General features: G+C 49.0%; 9 protein-coding genes across 9 annotated transcripts; 4 read left to right on the forward strand and 5 right to left on the reverse strand.

The window, feature by feature from the left end:
- Window positions 1–994: 994 nt before the first annotated feature.
- N7508_008662 (putative PHD transcription factor) lies at window positions 995–3569 on the forward strand (the record flags this gene model as incomplete). Its single annotated transcript, XM_058466725.1, has 3 exons — window positions 995–2555; window positions 2606–2904; window positions 2970–3569. 3 exons carry the CDS (start codon window positions 995–997, stop codon window positions 3567–3569), a joined length of 2460 nt encoding a protein of 819 aa, XP_058314571.1.
- Window positions 3570–3904: 335 nt separating this feature from the next.
- N7508_008663 (uncharacterized protein) lies at window positions 3905–5021 on the reverse strand (the record flags this gene model as incomplete). Its single annotated transcript, XM_058466726.1, has 2 exons — window positions 3905–4705; window positions 4761–5021. The coding sequence occupies 2 exons, from the start codon at window positions 5019–5021 to the stop codon at window positions 3905–3907; spliced, it is 1062 nt and encodes a 353-aa protein (XP_058314572.1).
- A 259-nt stretch (window positions 5022–5280) lies between these two features.
- Window positions 5281–6369, reverse strand: N7508_008664 (F-box domain protein; the record flags this gene model as incomplete). The annotated part of the gene is made up of 1 exon (XM_058466727.1): window positions 5281–6369. One exon carries the CDS (start codon window positions 6367–6369, stop codon window positions 5281–5283), a length of 1089 nt encoding a protein of 362 aa, XP_058314573.1.
- Window positions 6370–7056: 687 nt separating this feature from the next.
- On the forward strand, window positions 7057–8367 carry N7508_008665 (cobalamin-independent methionine synthase II family protein; the record flags this gene model as incomplete). The annotated part of the gene is made up of 3 exons (XM_058466728.1): window positions 7057–7276; window positions 7323–7739; window positions 7796–8367. 3 exons carry the CDS (start codon window positions 7057–7059, stop codon window positions 8365–8367), a joined length of 1209 nt encoding a protein of 402 aa, XP_058314574.1.
- A 618-nt stretch (window positions 8368–8985) lies between these two features.
- N7508_008666 (hypervirulence associated TUDOR domain-containing protein) lies at window positions 8986–9289 on the reverse strand (the record flags this gene model as incomplete). Its single annotated transcript, XM_058466729.1, has 2 exons — window positions 8986–9179; window positions 9241–9289. The coding sequence occupies 2 exons, from the start codon at window positions 9287–9289 to the stop codon at window positions 8986–8988; spliced, it is 243 nt and encodes an 80-aa protein (XP_058314575.1).
- Window positions 9290–10009: 720 nt separating this feature from the next.
- On the reverse strand, window positions 10010–10731 carry N7508_008667 (ADP-ribosylation factor family protein; the record flags this gene model as incomplete). Its single annotated transcript, XM_058466730.1, has 4 exons — window positions 10010–10051; window positions 10102–10214; window positions 10266–10571; window positions 10638–10731. 4 exons carry the CDS (start codon window positions 10729–10731, stop codon window positions 10010–10012), a joined length of 555 nt encoding a protein of 184 aa, XP_058314576.1.
- Window positions 10732–11164: 433 nt separating this feature from the next.
- Window positions 11165–13486, forward strand: ccg9 (putative trehalose synthase (Ccg-9); the record flags this gene model as incomplete). The annotated part of the gene is made up of 5 exons (XM_058466731.1): window positions 11165–11278; window positions 11330–12024; window positions 12074–12538; window positions 12591–12700; window positions 12774–13486. The coding sequence occupies 5 exons, from the start codon at window positions 11165–11167 to the stop codon at window positions 13484–13486; spliced, it is 2097 nt and encodes a 698-aa protein (XP_058314577.1).
- Window positions 13487–13692: 206 nt separating this feature from the next.
- On the reverse strand, window positions 13693–14387 carry N7508_008669 (dynactin subunit 5; the record flags this gene model as incomplete). Its single annotated transcript, XM_058466732.1, has 2 exons — window positions 13693–14262; window positions 14346–14387. 2 exons carry the CDS (start codon window positions 14385–14387, stop codon window positions 13693–13695), a joined length of 612 nt encoding a protein of 203 aa, XP_058314578.1.
- Window positions 14388–16080: 1693 nt separating this feature from the next.
- Window positions 16081–17606, forward strand: N7508_008670 (uncharacterized protein; the record flags this gene model as incomplete). Its single annotated transcript, XM_058466733.1, has 4 exons — window positions 16081–16698; window positions 16889–17119; window positions 17175–17306; window positions 17358–17606. 4 exons carry the CDS (start codon window positions 16081–16083, stop codon window positions 17604–17606), a joined length of 1230 nt encoding a protein of 409 aa, XP_058314579.1.
- Between the last annotated feature and the right edge of the window lie 74 nt (window positions 17607–17680).

Consider the following 17680-nt stretch of genomic DNA (forward strand, 5'->3'; position numbering starts at 1 on the left):
AGGGCACGTCTCGGAAACGTTGATGAGTCCGGGGCTACTGTGAGACATGAGCACGGGATGGCTCATGCGCAATGTATCCCTTGGTCCCAGTGTTCCCATCTCGAGACTTGACGTCACGCCGCAGGAGGCTTCTGGAGGAAGTTCGTGGCCGAGTTTCTGGTAAGCGTGAAGTCTATTGGTGTTCAGGTACTTTTCTTAACTCTGGTCAATTAACCAAAGTTCCGAGTCACGGGGACAGTTAGTAGCAACATTGCTAGTAGAAATCAGACGTTTGCCTTCGCACTGGGAATGAACGAAAAGTGAACAAATGAAGAGAAACATTCGCCAGAGGAATACCCAGAGACCGTATTTGGTTCGGCAGTTAGATACCTATTAGCCAAAGGAGCGTAGGTGGTACATTGTCCTCACGCAACAAATTAAGAGGATTGGTGAGTGTGTGAATGTGTACATGGTCGAGATGAGTCGCTGTCGCGTGTCGGGGATGTGCTCACCGCCTTTGCTTTCAGTCCCTGAGCTCCGCAACTCCGATAATGTTCTCCAGATTCAAGTCACAGGTCATATATCCAAGCTCAGTTCAAAGGATTTGCATATTCCAGAGGTGTTTTTCGGGTCTTCACATCTCATATCCAGCAAGACCATACCATCCCGACGATATTGGAGCAGACTGATCTCTCCGATCGACAGTGGGATCGCCCCAGAATCCGACATCAACACACGTCCTCCGAACAATTTCCCACCCAACCACCCAAAAACCGCAGATTTCGTGATCTTCAAAACCTACAGACAGACCGCGAGACTTTATATCCCCGATGCAATTTCCATAATGCCTCCAGCATTCTCTGCGAAACTTGTATCGGTTTAGCTTTCTGCCCGCGCCTTTTCCTACCCGGCCGAAACGTTCGCAAGTATCCGCAAAACGCGCATTTACAGCGTCAATCAAACTATCTTTTGAAACGCGCAATCCTGCTTCTGGATTCCACTCGACAAATCCAACATGGCGGATATGAAGGCAGCCGGCGCAAACCATATGAACGGGTCCGCGACGCCCACGCAAACGCCAAATCCCTACGAAACAAGACCTAATCGCATCCCCAATGACGACCCATTTCTCGCTCAAAGTGCGCAATACGGCCGCTATGCGCCGAGCGATACTGATTTCATTCCTCGCTTCATGCAGTGGTATCAGCCCGACCCGGAGGTGAACGCGTTTTGGGAGGGCGTTGCGCAGAAATATTGTACCCCGGACCATTCGCTTCACATTTCGGGACCGAGGGAGGCATTCGCTGCTGGTAGTATAATCATTTGGGTTGACCGCCAGCTAGCAGATGGTGATATGTCGGAGAGATACACTTGCGCCAATGATAATGAGTTATCTGCGGCGCGCAAGGCTGAGGATGCGCTACGAGGAATCGGTGTTTCAGTGCCTGTGACATATTTTTGCGGGAAGATCGAGGAGAGGAATGTCACAATTGAGTCTCGAATTCCGGGAGTTTCGCTGGACGTTGCATGGAGATATCTTGACACAAATCAGATTGATGTCCTAAAGAATCAGTGTCGTCAGATTTTACAGGTCCTCAGTACCATTGACTCGCCCTCCAACGAACCCTCCTACGTATCGTCCGCACTCAACTCCCAGACACCGCCCTCCATCGAACCTCGCGAGCGAGATATCCTGTTCACAGAAAAAGGCAAGGACGAGGAACTGTGCCTAACACACAATGACTTGATTCGAAGCAACATTATCGTCCGAGATGATCGAATCGTGGGAATTGCTGGTTGGCGACAATGCGGGTATTTTGGCATCATCAGATCTCACAAGGTCCACCGCCTCTTCAGAGATGTATCTCATAACAGCAGCGGCAGCTCCGAAAAGGCAGACACCTGGGCTGACCTCTACGATGGAGCTTATGACCCCGCCAAAAGTGCTCCGCTAGTCGCAAATCAAGATACAGCTCTGCCTTCCGTGAAAACTGAACCAACAAGCTCTACTTTGGACAGATTCCCCGACAACGATGACTTCGATACCAAGTCGGTCGGTCTTGATGGCCCAGATGACTGGCCTACATCGAAGAAAGTCTCTGATTTGAAGCATGGGCTGACGTCGAGGGCATCCTCGTCCGACCGATCATCGCCAGCAAACTCGGTGAAGCTATCAAACAAAAAGCCCGCAGGCAGCGCTGCGAAGAAAGGAACTGCCAAGAAGCCTGCGCCAAAAAAGCGGAAGGTGGCCGACCCAGACGCAGACAGCGTCGATGGGCGCCGTTCCAATACACCAGTCTCTCGGACCAGCAAGACTCCTGGAAAGAAACAAGGGTCCGTTTCGATAGCAGGCTCGCCAGCACCTGAAGAGAAGAAAAGGTCTAGAAAGAAGGGACCCAAGGCAGCCGCCGAAGATGATGATGAAGACTTTGACGAAAATGCAGTCTTTTGTGTTTGCCGCCGACCTGATAATCATACTTGGATGATTGGATGCGACGGCGATTGTGACGATTGGTACCATGGAAAATGTGTCAACATGCACCCTCGGGATGCTGAACTGATCGATCGGTACATCTGTAAGTCATTCGCACCACGTTTTGCATGATAAAAGCTAACCCTGAAACAGGCCCGAGGTGTGCAAGTGAGGGCAAGGGATACACGACATGGAAACCAATGTGCCGTTTAGTCGAATGCCGCAAACCCGCGCGCGTCACGCGAAACAACCCGAGCAAATACTGCTCTGATGACCATGGCCGAGAGTTCATGCGCCAGCAGACCCAACAGCTCAAGACCAAGGCCGGTCAGACAAAGGGCCGCTTCGAAGACCTGGGTAGCATGGGTGGTATTCTCACAGCCGGCGACCTGAAAGCCGCCATCATGGGCGTATCATCCACACAAGAATTCCGGACTCTCGGAGACCGAATCGTCTCCCCCCACCAGAAGCCGACGAGACAGAATCCAGCCCGACCGATGAAAACCGCGCCTCGCAGTCAAAGAGCGGCAAATGGTTAAGCGTCGATGTCTATGCCGAAGGCACAGAATATTCACCCGACGAAATCGCCAAGATCGAAAAACTCCGCAAACAACACGAAGAACTAATCCACCGCAAAGAAATGCTCACTGCACGCTCAACATTCGTATCCCTCCTCCGCCCCCGAGCAAAAGGCATCGTGGAAAGATTAAAACAGCACGAACCAAAGGGCGGATGGAAAGATATCTGCGGTTTCGACTCGAGACTTTCCTGGTCCGACCAGGAATTCGACGAATGGCGACTCTCGAAATCTGGACAGAGGGCTCTGGCAGAGGGTACAGTCGAAGCCTTGGCTGCAGGCTATCGTTCTACCACTGATGCAGACGGCGATACAGCCATGGACAGCGAAGCAGACCCCAGCATTACAGCCTTGACGCAAGGCGTCTGCACCAAGAAGCGGTGCGAGAGACATAAGCAATGGATAAAGGTTCAGCAGCAGGATATTCTTTTCGAAGAGGAGACTGCAGCGCAGGATCTTGCCAAGTGCGAGGAAGAGGCGAAATCTGTCGTTGAGAGGGGTGTTATGCGAAAATGGGCTGAGAAGGATAACACACTCTGAGATGGTCGTTTTTTTTCCTTTCTAAGGTCACCTTTACTTGGCCTTTGACAACAAAAGCTTTATTTCCTTTTTATCACTGCAGGGGAGGTTTACCAAAAGATCCATAGGTTGGGGCTGGAGTTGTTTCTTTTCGCGGGTTATCATATTTTGCTGCTCTTGTTGGCAGCGAGGGCATATCTTAATGCCTTGTCTGGGGCCTATTGCATGTTAACCGGCGCTTTTACTTTACTCACCAGGGGGTGCATCTGTTGTCTCAGGATAATTCTTGTAAGATCATGAATATTTGCATTGATTGCATCAAGATACATCAAGCTAGACATGCCCTCTTCTTGTAACTAATACAAAATCTCCCGGTGTTCATTCCAAACTCCCCATTTCCCAAGACTTCCCCCAACCCGATCCTTAATAACCTCAAGTACCTGAGCTCGTCGAACATCTGAAACAAGGAAATGCGTATCAGTCCCCTGATCCAGTGTTTTCATAAGCATATTCGGGAACAAGCGAATCTCAGAATGAAACGCGGAGTGGATGGCATAGTCGAGAGCTTTAGAACTATCATCACGGGAATTCGTATTCACGTTCATATTCCCGTTCAGATAAGAGTGAGAGCCACCCCAATCCGGGTTGTACGGTCCCAATCCATTCATGTTCACAAGAACAATAGACAGAAAAGACTCATGAATCCTCGAAAACGTTGTCAGAGAACGCAGCGCGGCAGTCAACATAGCCACGCCCTTCCCAGAATTCGAAGCGCGGATTATTCCTTCAACGAGGTAATCCAGTCCAACGACTAGTAGCATGATTGGATCAAAACTGGATGAATGGTTCACGCTATTTGGATTATTTCGCGCTTCTTGACGCTTTTGCTCGAGTGAGTCTACCACGTCTGAATATTGTCGTATGGCTTGTGCTGCTTCGTGGAAATCTGAGACTGCTAGGAGCTGTACTGTGTCCATTTTTTGGATTGCTTCTTTTTCTGAGAGGGCTTGCTGGTCTTGGTCTTTTGGTAATGTTAGATCGTCGTAGAGGTTTTGCGGATCGAAGGCGTCAAAGTTGCCGGGGTAGATTATGAATGTGCTTGGCTCTTTGTGTTGGGTTATATTTCGGAGATGAGCTATTAGCAGATAGCGGGGGATCTTGCGTCTATTAGCTTCAGTGGATATTTGGGGTTTGGAGATGGAACTGTTATACCTCGCCGATGTATTCGTGTGTTTCATCGCTTCTTCCTCGTAACCTGGAGAATCCGAGGACTGTGCCGCAGCGGAAGACACTTTTGTTGTCTTTTTGAATACCTCTTTTCCAATCGTCTCTTAGGTTCCAGTCGTTATTTGCAGCAGGGATATTGGCTTGGGGAGCGGGTTCTTTGGTGCTCGATTCTGACTGGTGGAGTAGGGAATCGGCCAGGACTGGCAATGCAGGCTCCGCTGCATAAACGCTCGTGTTAGAAGTCATTGCTACCTGTTCACAAGTCTGCGTTTTATTCCCATCAGTCGTGACATTAGGTGGACCTACTACGCGTAGCAACGACTGGTGGATGGCAGGAAGAGATGAAGTGCGGGAGCGCAAGACCCACCGCTTCTTGGCTCAATGTATAACGTAGCAACATCTTTTGACATCACAAGTAATCACAAAATGCCAGGTTAAAGTATATAGCTCAGATTCAATATTTCCAAATTATTGAACGTAGGTATCACAATGCAATCAACCAAGCTTAGTTACGCTTCCAAATTCCACGGCCATCATGCACCCAGCCCCCGTCACCAATGACATCGTTCAAATTCGCAAGCAGATCATCCCGAACAGCCTCCACATGTAAATCACCCGATCTGAACTCCTTCAAGTTCCCCATTTGGCGGACAGTAAACCCAATCAAAGAATATGAAGTCGCAAGCTCCATCCACGGATCATTGGCATCCATAGAGCCTCGTTGTTCAATCTCGGTGACATGATTATTTCGATCAGGCGCCAGTTGTACATCAAGACGCTTTAGAGAGCCCATTCTCAAGACGGCATCGAGTACGATTTGCACGTGGTTGTAGAATGGGAAGACGGCCGTGTAAGAGAAGGTGCTTAGGCCATGTAATAGCAGGGGTAAATCCTTTGGCCGTTGAAGCGGCATGTTGTGGCCTTCGCCGCGCATTATTCCCCATTCTCTGAGGATGGATGGGACACAGGAGAGAAAGTATTCGTAGTGGTTGTATGCTTTTAAAGAAGATGACTCATTGAAGGTGATTGAGGTCCAGGGACGAGCTCGTAGCAGACTAGTGCACGATTTCAAGTCTGGTAACTTGTGCGAGCTGTCAAATCTGCATTGTCGTTTCATATCTAGGATCTGGAGGGGGATATCGAATGCCCAGCTATGGCCATCCATGATCGGGCTGCCTATGGTCTCACCGATGAATGTTGGCGGCGCTAAGACCATGATATGAGCAGGATCCAGATAGCAGAGAACCTGACGCCACCAGAATGGGTCTGCTCGGTGATCCGGACTGTCTTCTCCAACTGCTATGATGATAGAGGTAACATGTCGCGTGAGGTCTGCTTTAGTCATGAAGGAGTGGAAGTCCGGTTCATCATGTAGTTCCAAACGAGCATGTGTGAAGAGCAGAGGTCGTACGAGCTGGAGGAAGCCTGATGAACATTGGGACAGATGCTTGAGGTCTTTTGTTGGAGACTCGGTCAGTTGTAAACTCGGTGCATGATGTAGTCGTCTTGCCGACGGTGGCTCTGTTTCAAGATATCCTATGATCTGGTCCCAGAGCTCATTGGGAAGGAGCTCTACTGGGGAAAAAGCAGACATCACTGGATATCATCATCACATGACACTTATAGAGTCGAGACGTTGTCGGGAAAGACGAACAACGTCAAGTGCCGGTTTCCCCACTTGATTTTGCTGGGGCCTCCACTTGGCTCTTTGTCATCCGTGACTCAGCCGGGGATGTTCTCCAAGATGTTACAACGGTGGGCTTCAAAAGATTTGGAGAATTAGAAGAATTGGATATGTAAAGTAGCGTCGAGTTACAGAGCCAACGGGTGCAGTGGACTATCAAGAAGCTTGTTCGGGAATCCCCCATGTGGCCCGTGCACTATATCCAGGCCAAGAACTAAACGCTCTGAATACGTCCCCGCATTGGAGTATATTGCAGTGAGCTCCTATATCGGCATGCTGGGGCAATCTATAAGTGCTATGTGCAATGGCAAAGAGCTCAAATTTCCGAAAGATCCCAGTGATCGGCGAGATCGGAGTCGGAGTATCAAATGGACCAAGTTTTATAGGCGAGGGAGTGTGGAGAGCCTCAGGTCAGTGGGGCAACCGTATACGGATGAATTGGCAATGGATGAACGGCCCCTCTCTTTTTCTGGCTCTCCCCGAATTCTTTCTTCCTTCTCCAGATATTCTCTGTCTCAGATCCCCAGGTACGTTCCATCTGATTCATACGTTGAATCATCACTTACCATCTGTCAGTAGTTGATTTCATACTTCACCATGGCTCCTCAACTTCACCGGCGTCCTCCTTTCCGCGCTGAGCACCTTGGCTCGCTTTTGCGCCCCAACGAGCTCTTGGACACCAAGCTCGCTTTTGAAGCCGGCAAGATCCCCGAGTCTCAATTGACTGCCGTTGAGGACAAGGAGGTCAAGGACATTGTTGCAACCCAGCAAAAGCTCGGATATGCTGCTTTGTCCGACGGCGAGTACCGCCGCCACAGTGAGAGCTCCAGAGATTTTCAGCCGAGTACAACTAACAGTCATAGTGTTCTGGGGAACTTTTTTCCCCGGTCTTGACGGCTTCGAGGAGGTGAACAACGTCGATGTCGACGACTTCCGTCCCTATGCCCCTGATATTGCTGCTTTCCTCGAGGCCGGCCACAAGCCCGGTGAGAGTGTCATCTGTACTGGCAAGATCAAGCACGTTGGCAGCACCTACATCGACCAGTTCAAGTACCTCGCCAGCCAGGTTCCCGCCGAGGAGGTCGGCAACCTGAAGATCACCCTCGCCGCCCCTAACTGGTACCACCTTCGCTACCGTGAGGGCAAAGCCTACCCCAAGTCCGTGTACACCAACGATGAGGACTACTTCGGCGACATCGCCAAGGCCTACCAGGCCGAGCTGAAGATCCTGTATGACGCTGGCTGCCGCAACGTGCAGTTCGACGACCCTAACCTGGCCTGTAAGATATATCCCATGCATCAAACATTAAACCCACCAAAGACTAACAAACTCCAGACTTCTGCTCCGACAAATTCCTGAACGGCTTCAAGGAAGACTTCCTGAACGTGTACAGCGCCGACGACATGTTCGAGAAGTATATCAAGCAATACAATGACATCGTCGCCAACATCCCAGCCGACCTGCACGTCGGTGTCCACCTGTGCCGCGGCAACTTCGTCGGCAGCCGCCACTTCTCCGAAGGTGGCTACGACCGCATCGCCATCAAGCTCTTCCAAGAGCTGAACGTGCACACCTACTACCTAGAGTACGACACCCCCCGCGCCGGCGGCTTCGAGCCTCTCAAGTTCCTACCCACGCACAAGAACGTCATCCTGGGCGTTGTCACATCCAAGTTCGCTACTATGGAGGACAAGGAGGAGATGAAGACCCGTGTCATTGATGCCGCCAAGTTCATTGCTGAGGGTAACAACATTTCTCTCGATGCTGCCCTTAACCAGGTTGGTGTTAGTCCTCAGTGTGGATTTGCTTCGCACCGTGAAGGTAATGCTATTGACTGGGATGGTATGATCAACAAGCTCAAGTTGGTCCGCGATATCGCCAATGATATCTGGCCTAACCAGGCTTAGGCTGTTTTAGTATGATGACCTACCCAACACTTGTTTCTTGTACATTTTTCTCTTTTTCATCATGACTGGGGGGGTCTAGCATTCTCGGTTGCTTTTCAACATATGTGATCGGGTTGGGACCTCTTGGTTTGCAGCGTGTTTTTCTTGGGAGGTCTGGACGAAGGTTATGATTTATCTTTTTGAATGCCCACTTAACGTTTTTATTCTGGGATAGTCAACGAGCGTCGTTTGAATTGATCGGGTTGAACTTTCATATCATGGGGTGTTGATAGGGTAGGATGGACTCTTGGCTTGTAGAGAAAAAGAATGTCGGATGATAATGAGGGATTAAACAAGTCAGATAGAGAGGGGCAAGGCAGTCTTAAGCCTTTAGAGAGCATCCCAAGGTCCCCATGACACGAATGACGCTAGATGGCCGTGCAAATCATACCTTATACCTTGACGTGGCAAGAGGCTACGTTCATCTTTCTCTAGGAAGGGTCAATGTCAAAGCAGTTTACATTCCTAAAATCGATGAGATTGGATGAGATTTAGATATATCGAACCACACTCCATGGATCTAGATAATTCGAACCATACTCCATTGATCTAGATACTAAGGAAACAATGGCCTCGCCCCTACTCCGCCGGCCCGTCAATGTTACACTCCTTAATAGCCGACCTCTTATGAGTATTCACATTCTCAATCTCATACCGAGGCATATCATCCGAAGCAGAAACAGACCGGCCAGTCAAGTTTGTGTTGCTGGTACTGATATCGCGGATTATGCCGACGCTTTTGTTTGTTTTGGAGTCTGCGCCTGTGATGCTGTCTATCAGCTTATGCTTCTAATTCAATTGAACAAGAGAGGCGAGAGGGTAAATATATCATACCACCGACGGGTCTGTAGTTGACCTTTTGTCCTTTCTCGTAGTTGGGCATGGCTTTTGTTTTGAGTTCGATTTCGATTCCAGTGGGATGGTGAGATGTAGATAGTGAATGAGGAATTTTTCGGGCGATCTTGTTGATGTTTGTTTCAACAGGATTCTCAACATTAGGTTAGTATTGTTGGCGGCTGCGCTGGTGTGCGGTCTTACTTATAGTGTAATCTGTATGGGAAAGATTTCCGCCGTCGTCACATTGACACGGGTGTTCAGTGTCATTTGTTGCTAATAATTGTGTTCTCCAAGTGGATTCTCCATAGGCATTGACCTATACAATCAAGGGTAGCCCCGAGGTAATCCATGGCCATGGATCAAGCGGAGCTTGGCTCCGCGGGAACTAAATCGTCAGATCTAATGACGAGATGGCTAGTCAAAAGGATGTCATGTCCATTTCTACCAAATTGTAGTTCTCCTCTCGCAAATTCTCCAAATACCCCCGGCAGACTAAACAATGGTATCGCCCGATATCAAGCAAGGTAAGATTAAAAGATTAAATTGGACCCAACAAGCCCATATAAGAACGGAGGGGATATCATAGAAGTGAAGGTAAGACAATGAAACAGGCAACGAGATAACAAAGGCCACAAAGGAAACATCAAGAAAATAAAAGCCCAAATGCTACGTCGTCTTGTCATCAAACACGGACATGAAGAGGAAATGCGAGATGTTGTACAACGAAGCTGCTCCAGGAGCGCCTCTCGAGATCACCACGAGCATCTTATTTCTGGGGTTGGGTCTTGACGTTGTTTGAGAGCCAGGCCTGCGATGACGTTAGACCTTGTAAACAAACAGAAGAAGAGTATAACTTACCAGTCCCTCGAAAATACCTGTGCCATCTGTCGCGACACTGGGTGCAACGTACCACAGCTTATCCTTGAGCTTGGTCAACTGAAGCTGCTGGGTGACTTCCTCGGGGCTCAAGTCTAGACATTGTTAGTGAATCGAACATCCAATCAGAGATGCGCGATACGTACGGCCACCGATATCTTGCTTGTTGGCAAACACGAGAAGCAAAGCATCCTTCATTTCGCGATCGTTGATGATCTTGTGCAGCTCCGAGCGAGCTTCCTCCATACGTGCCGTGTCGCTAGAATCAACCACGAAGATCAATCCTTGTGTACCGGAGTAGTAGTGTCTCCAAAGGGGTCGGATCTTGTCCTGACCACCGACATCCCAGACATTGAACTTGACATTCTTGTATGTCACGCTCTCGACGTTGAATCCGACGGTAGGAATGGTAGTCACATCCTGGTTGCTGAGTTTAAGTTTGTAGAGAATAGCTGGGAGAGAACAGGTGTTAGCCAACATTTGTCCGCGTCTCAATTGAGACGGGTCTGGGATCATACTTGTCTTTCCAGCAGCATCTAGACCCAGCATGAGGATACGCATCTCCTTCGTGCCAAAAATCTTCCCCATCATCTTGGATACTTGTCCACCCATGTTGGCGAGATTGGAAGCGGTGTTTGGAGATCAGGAATTTGAGAGAGCGGGATGTCAACAATTGGGACCCGCGTAAGTGCAACTGAGCACTGGGCTTGAGTATAGAAATTCGCTTAAGAGACAGTGTCAAAGAATGGAGGAAAAGAAGAAGAGATCCGATCGGCCTCCAATTTCCCTGAGGCGGGGGAAAAGGGGCTTGGCTGACTCAGCCCACGAGGTGAAACCAGCACCTCGTGGGTTCCACTGTATACTGTTGATCATGTTGTTATGTGTTGATCTGTGTTGATTGTTATACTGGAGGATGCTGATTTTGACCCGTGTCATTGTTGCAAGTAGCTACCGTGGTTATGTCTGCGGTTTCTACGTCACCATATGAAGTCACCCGTAGAATCTTGTCCTATGTCATCCTCCTTCATTTCCTCCATGTAGCACTATGCCAGACAATAAATGCGATAAACGCAGTTTCGAGCGCCACGCTTCAGTGGCCCAGCAGCGTCGGCTGTCGTTGCAGTTTGAGCGCAATGCTTGGCTGGGACCGCCATCTGATGTACGAGTGGCTGATACTGGCGACGAAGATGCCAATACTAACTCATGATAGATCATTTACGCGGGTGTCTCCAGCTATTTCTCAAATCATCACACATCACTGATTGCAATTGCACTTCGCGACACGACCTATCTACTGGATTTCATCGAGAAGGACTTTACAGATGGCCCGGCATGTGCGCGAGAAGCAACTGACTTCATCATATCCGAGTTGAAGCACTACTCCAAGGAATATCTAGAGAAGATTGTCGGCTTGGCAATGCCTAAACATGTCGCCGACCACTGTCCAGTACTCTGCTCTCGTCTCTGGGCCGAACTCGATATCATTCCATTGGTTCTGTCGGAATCGGCCTTGGCGGAGAGGGTAAGTGTCGGTCAGTTGATCGAGGCTCGGGGTCCGTCTGCAGCAGGTGCGTGGGGTCAAAAAGCCGTTGATGAGCAAGCCGAATCTATGGCACGCAAGTGTGTGAGGTTGTTTGGACCAGAAAATATTCCCTTGTTACAAGTTGGCTTCCTCGGTCTTGTGGAAGTAGACACAGCCTTTCATGTGCGCTTAGCGGACTTAGACGATTTCAAGAACACTGTTTCCAGTCGAAACTGGTCAGCATTAGAACATTACACCGCTGATTTGAAAGAACGCGAGGTGAAAATTGCATTTTTCAGCGCAACGCCTCAGGGTGGAGGTGTGGCTTTGATGCGGCATGCGCTCGTGCGACTTTCTCATTCTCTTGGCACTGATATCAAATGGTACCTATACCGATTCCCAATCTCCAACTGAGATACTGATCGTGCATAGGTACGTTCCGAAGCCACGACCCGGCGTCTTTCGGGTCACAAAAACAAATCACAACATCCTCCAAGGTGTTGCACATCCGGACGAACGCCTGACATCAGAGAACAAGGAACTGCTGCAAGGTTGGATCGAAGAGAACGCAAAAAGATACTGGGCCCGCCCTGGTGGGCCTCTTCTCGCTCCATCTGACGGCGGTGCAGATGTGATCATCGTCGACGATCCACAGATGCCCGGGCTGATACCGATTGCCAAAGATCTAGCACCAAATCGACCAGTCATATTTCGAAGTCATATCCAGATTAGAAGTGACCTAGTCGCCCAGGCTGGAACTCCCCAGGCGGAAGCGTGGGGCTTTTTATGGAAGCAGATCAAACTCGCCGATTGCTTTATCAGTCACCCTGTGAGCGCCTTTGTGCCGCAGGATGTACCACCAGAATCTGTAGGATATATGCCTGCGTCAACCGACTGGTAAGGAACAAATGACCCGATAGCCGTGCCTTATCTCGCTGACGTGGCGTAGGCTGGATGGACTGAACAAGAACATGCGGGACTGGGATGTGGCACACTATGGCCGTGTCTTTAATGCAGCGTGCAGGAATGCGGCGATGGCGCCTATCCAATACCCAGAGGGTAAGCAGTTGAACAATACGCCCGCGTCACTCTTCATTTGTCATGTCTGCACTATTGTCTAACACATGTTAAGACTCATACATCGTGCAAATCTCAAGATTTGATCCGTCCAAGGGAATCTTCGATGTGCTGGACTCCTACGAAAAGTTCTACCACCGACTGGTATCGGAGCGGCCAGACCTGGTGCCCCCAAAGCTATTGATCTGCGGGCATGGGTCGGTAGACGATCCCGACGGGGCCCTCATTTACGACGAAGTAATCGACCACCTTGAGAACAATGTTCCCGACATCCGGCATCTGATATGCGTGATGCGCCTCAGGCCATCCGATCAGGTCTTAAATGCCATCTTGTCCAAGGCATCCATCGCCCTGCAGCTATCAACACGCGAAGGGTTCGAGGTTAAAGTCTCTGAGGCAATCCACAAGGGCAAACCTGTGATTGCAACGCGTGCCGGTGGTATTCCACTACAGATCGAGAATGGGAAGAACGGCTTCCTAGTTGATGTCGGGGACACTGATGCCGTGGCACAGCATCTGTTTGAACTGTGGACGGATGATGAGATGTATGGCCGTATGTCGGAATATGCTACCCACCATGTTTGCGATGAAGTCAGTACCGTGGGCAATGCCCTGAACTGGCTCTACCTTGCATCGAAGCTATCCCGTGGCGAACCTGTCCGGCCTAATGGACGTTGGATCAATGATCTCGCATTCGAGGAAATCGGTCTTCCTGTAGGAGATGGGCCACAGCTTACACGCGCAGTCGAAGTCGACAAGATGGGCTAGTCGTTAATTTACTTAGAGCTCGGGCGTTAACCAATTGTATCATGTACCTTGGTTCCTGCATTTGACCTCAATACCAAATGAATATCCATAGATATTATTCAATCATCTCAAACTATGCAAATGCAACAAAGCAGCAGGGGGTATCACAAAGACCAGTATGCCAGAGCACACCAAAAACACAAGAAGCACATAAACATATCCAACAATCACGGCCTACCTACAACCCGATATCTCTCCCTCGCCATACCACCCTCAGCACCCTCAACCCCATATCCCTCCCCGACCTCACCAACAATCCTAGCCGGCCGCCCACCAACAACACACCAACTAGGAACAACCATACCAGGGGGTACAACCGCCCCATCAAGAACATAAGCAAAGTCCTTAATAATAGCCATACTACCTACATTAGCCCCCTTCCCAACATGAACATGGTTCCCCAACGACGCAGCCTCGACAACAGCACCTTCACCAACAAAGACATGGTCACCAATCTTCAGCGGGTAGAACGAGTGCATGCCACGGTGGAGACGGCTCGGGGGACGCAGAATCGCACTCTTGGATATATAGCTGTATCGACCGACGGTGATTGCCACACTGGGTGCGTTTGGTGGGGGTGTGCTTGGGTTCTTTGGATCTTGGGCTGCGACGCTTGACGCCGTGCGGAAGAGGTCGCCGCGGATTACGGCCTCAGCTTGGATGACTGTTTTTCCGCCTAGGATAATGTGTTGTGTGCCATGGATTTGGGAGCGGCGGGAGATTTTGTTGCCTGTGTCCTGTTATTTTTGGTTAGATTGGATTGTATGGGGTCGGGTTGGGGAGATGCTGGGAGCTGGGGTGTTGGCGAAGTTTGACGTACCGTTTCGATGTATTCACCCTTGGCTGCCTTTGGTGGTGGCATCTTGAAGAACTTGGGTGGTTTTTGCTGGAGAAGCTGCAATTGCGGAGTAGATGTCGAGCTGCGTAGCTTGACCCTGGGCTAACATGCGGCAGAATAGTCCGCAAGGCGGTGAATAACTATAAGATTCTAGATTGTAAACAAGTTGAAATTCTTCATTTAGCTTGTCGTGCTATCTAAGAACATGCCTTACTAAATAGATTTGCAAAATGTCCATGTGCTATGAGTTGGCTTTTGGGCCCAATTCTACAGGGCCTTGGTTGTCATTATCAACAAAGATATATATTCTGGGGTGGTGTGAAATACAAAACTGGGATCACCTCCATAGCTTCACATTCACCCCAAAGTCACTTGTTCTAAGAAAGATACAACAACAGCGCGGTCAAATGGATATACCAGTAGTATGTATCTGATACCCGAGGGATAATAGTAAAAGTGATCTGGACTTGCATATGCTACCGAGTATCGCCGACAACCGCTTCAAAATGGGCACCAGAATACGAATTGGACATTTTACGAAAAAACCTTGACATCCAACAAACATGTAAGAGAGTAGTACTCTAGAGATTGATTGGTCCTCACAGAATTTCAGCCTGCCATCTGATGAACGCCCCCAGCTGAGGCGTTTCCAAGCTTGGTTCCCGTGATTTGGTTATACAGTATAGCTTCTCGTAAACTCGTATTCACATAGCCTGGGTAAAGTGCTCCTGTTTACTTCTACTTTTATATCTGTATTCCTGCTTGGAAGCTCATCATGAAAGCATGAAACAACAGCCATGAAATCACCATCCATTCTTCCTATCTCGCAAGATGATATCTCTAAGAAAAAGTCCCAATCCGACGAGCTCAACCAAATCAACGAAACTCTAAACGCAATAAGGACACAGATTGGCCGCCACATAGACTCCCAAAGAGACGCAGCAGCTACGATAAAACAGCCTGGACCACAATGGTTCCCCCAAACCGAAGATTGGGACCAGAGGAGCTTCGAAAAATGGCTACGCTCACTGATCCCAATTCAATCAAAACTAGAACGCATCAGACTCAAGTTCTTTGCAAGTCTGAGTAATTCAACGACAAATCTCCGCGTCAGTATTGGCGCTCACCCTGACGAGTTTCCTATTAGGATGTTAGCACCTAGTAGAAAGAATGCCGCGCCTATGATTGTCAGTCAAAATCCATTGGTTTTGCTACCATGGGGGACTCAGCCTTTCGATTGTACACTGAGGCCCTTGTTTGATGCGTGGCCTAAGCATTTGGCTTGGGATCCTGGTTGCTTTGATCCCTTCTTTTCTGCTAGGGCTTTGCAGAAGCAGTTTTCTCATATTAATTGCCCCGAAGAGGATCTTTATTGGGTCTTTGATGAGGGCGAGAAGAGCAAGTTTATTCAGATTTGTCGGATGGAGTATGATGATGAGGGATGTCCTATGTTTGTGTCTGAGTCTTGCATGCAGGAATCTCTATTAGAGGTATGTCGATACTCTCCTCTCTGCACGAACGATCTCACTGACTCACTATGCTAGAACATCCCCAAAGGTTCTTTAGTCCTCTGGGAACCAAGCCCAGTCCGCAAGAAGAACAAGAAAAGACATTCAACAGACAAACCCTGGACGGGCCTTGGATGTGGCACAGTAATGTAAGACCACCCTCACAGATACCCTCCCAAACCCTACAAAAACCAACAACAAACAGCGACATGAACCTCCAAGACACAACCATCCTCCCAATGCCCCTAATAGCCTTCATCCTCTGGCGCCTCCGACACGCCGAAGACACAGGCTACCCATCGCACCGCGAGAAAACCTTCGCGTTGGAATACATCCTATCATTCACCTCCCGCTGGAACGCCCTCCCCCAACCAATCGGCTCCTTCAGCCAAAACATCTCTATCTACTTCAACATCCGGTGGATGGATATAAGCAAACTGCCACGTGCCTACAACAACACAGACCTAGGTCTCCAGATCAAGCGCGAATCAGGAGATATACCACACATAAACCGGAAAGTTCCTTCCGATTTACATTTGTTGGAGGTGAAGCATAGTCTTTGTCTTGTTAGTACAATCCAGCCGTTGCCGTTTTATTCCTTGCTCCTACTGCAGGATCGGGAGCCGTGTGCTATTGGACCGCTTAGGCAGTATGTTGCTGTTGAGTTGGCTGAGAGGGCTGAGAGGGTCTTTAAGGGGCGGGGTGGGAATTTGGGTCGGTTGACTGCCGTTGGGTTCTTTTTGGCTTTTTTGGGAGTGCTTTTGGAGACTGTTGTTGGGAATTGGGATGAGTCGTTAGATAGGCTTGATGAGACTCTTGTTACAAGTGTGAGTATATCTTAGCTTTGCTTCCTTCCCTTTTGGTCGGCTGTGGGATTTGTTGACGGGGATATAGTTGAGCGAGCTTAAACGAAGCAGGAGGCAAGATCTGATGTTTGATAATGATCAATTTGCAAAGTCAGATCAGTATTTCACTGCGTTGCAGGTTCTTCGCATCTGCAGTGATTGGATCAAACAGGTGAATCAGGGATTGAAGACTTTGCATGGTCAGATTGACATATCGAAGGCTAGTCTTGACGATGATAGTGACGATGATTCCAACACACATACGGCTCAAGACAAAGCAAATGAGAGGAAACAACTAGACGAGATGTTTTCTATCGTCATGGCTGAGAATGAGGCAAGATCTCGGCCGCGGTTGGATCGCATCGAGAGAAAGGTTGAAGAAGTCAAAAGTCTTCGCGATGGTGTAAGTAGAGCCTCGACCGAACAATATATGATGTTTGCTAAGTCTGTTTTCGTAGCTTTTCAATGCTACCTCCGTTCGAGAAGCCTCGAAAGGAACTAGTCTTGCTGAGATGAGTGGGCGACAAAATCAGTATATTCTCGTCTTCACTATTGCTACTGTTTTCTATCTGCCCATGAGTTTTGTGACGGTATGAAGTTCCCTCGAAGACATATTGAATGACATTACTAACGTATGCCAGTCCTTCTATGGAATGCATTTATTCGACCAAGGTGACGATCCCTCTGCCTCGAAGGCACCCTTTATTGCCACCTTTGTAGTGCTTTCTCTGGCGACCTATATCCTGGCAGCTAGCGGTCTTTGGTTTGTCAAAGGTAGAGCGGAGCACAAGTCAACACGCAGAGATAGTCCATGTCTTGATGGGAAGACAAAGGAGCAACCGACATTGTTTAGCTTGCCGTCTAAAAAACGATCCGACTCAGTCGTTTAATCCAATGAAACAAGCATCACCATTGCAATATCAATATTCAAATTTCTGATAATGATAACCCAGCTCTAACCCTC

The sequence above is a fragment of the Penicillium antarcticum genome, assembly GCF_028974205.1.
Source record: "Penicillium antarcticum strain IBT 31339 chromosome Unknown utg000009l_segment0_segment0, whole genome shotgun sequence".
In the NCBI taxonomy this organism is placed as follows: Eukaryota; Fungi; Ascomycota; class Eurotiomycetes; order Eurotiales; family Aspergillaceae; genus Penicillium; species Penicillium antarcticum.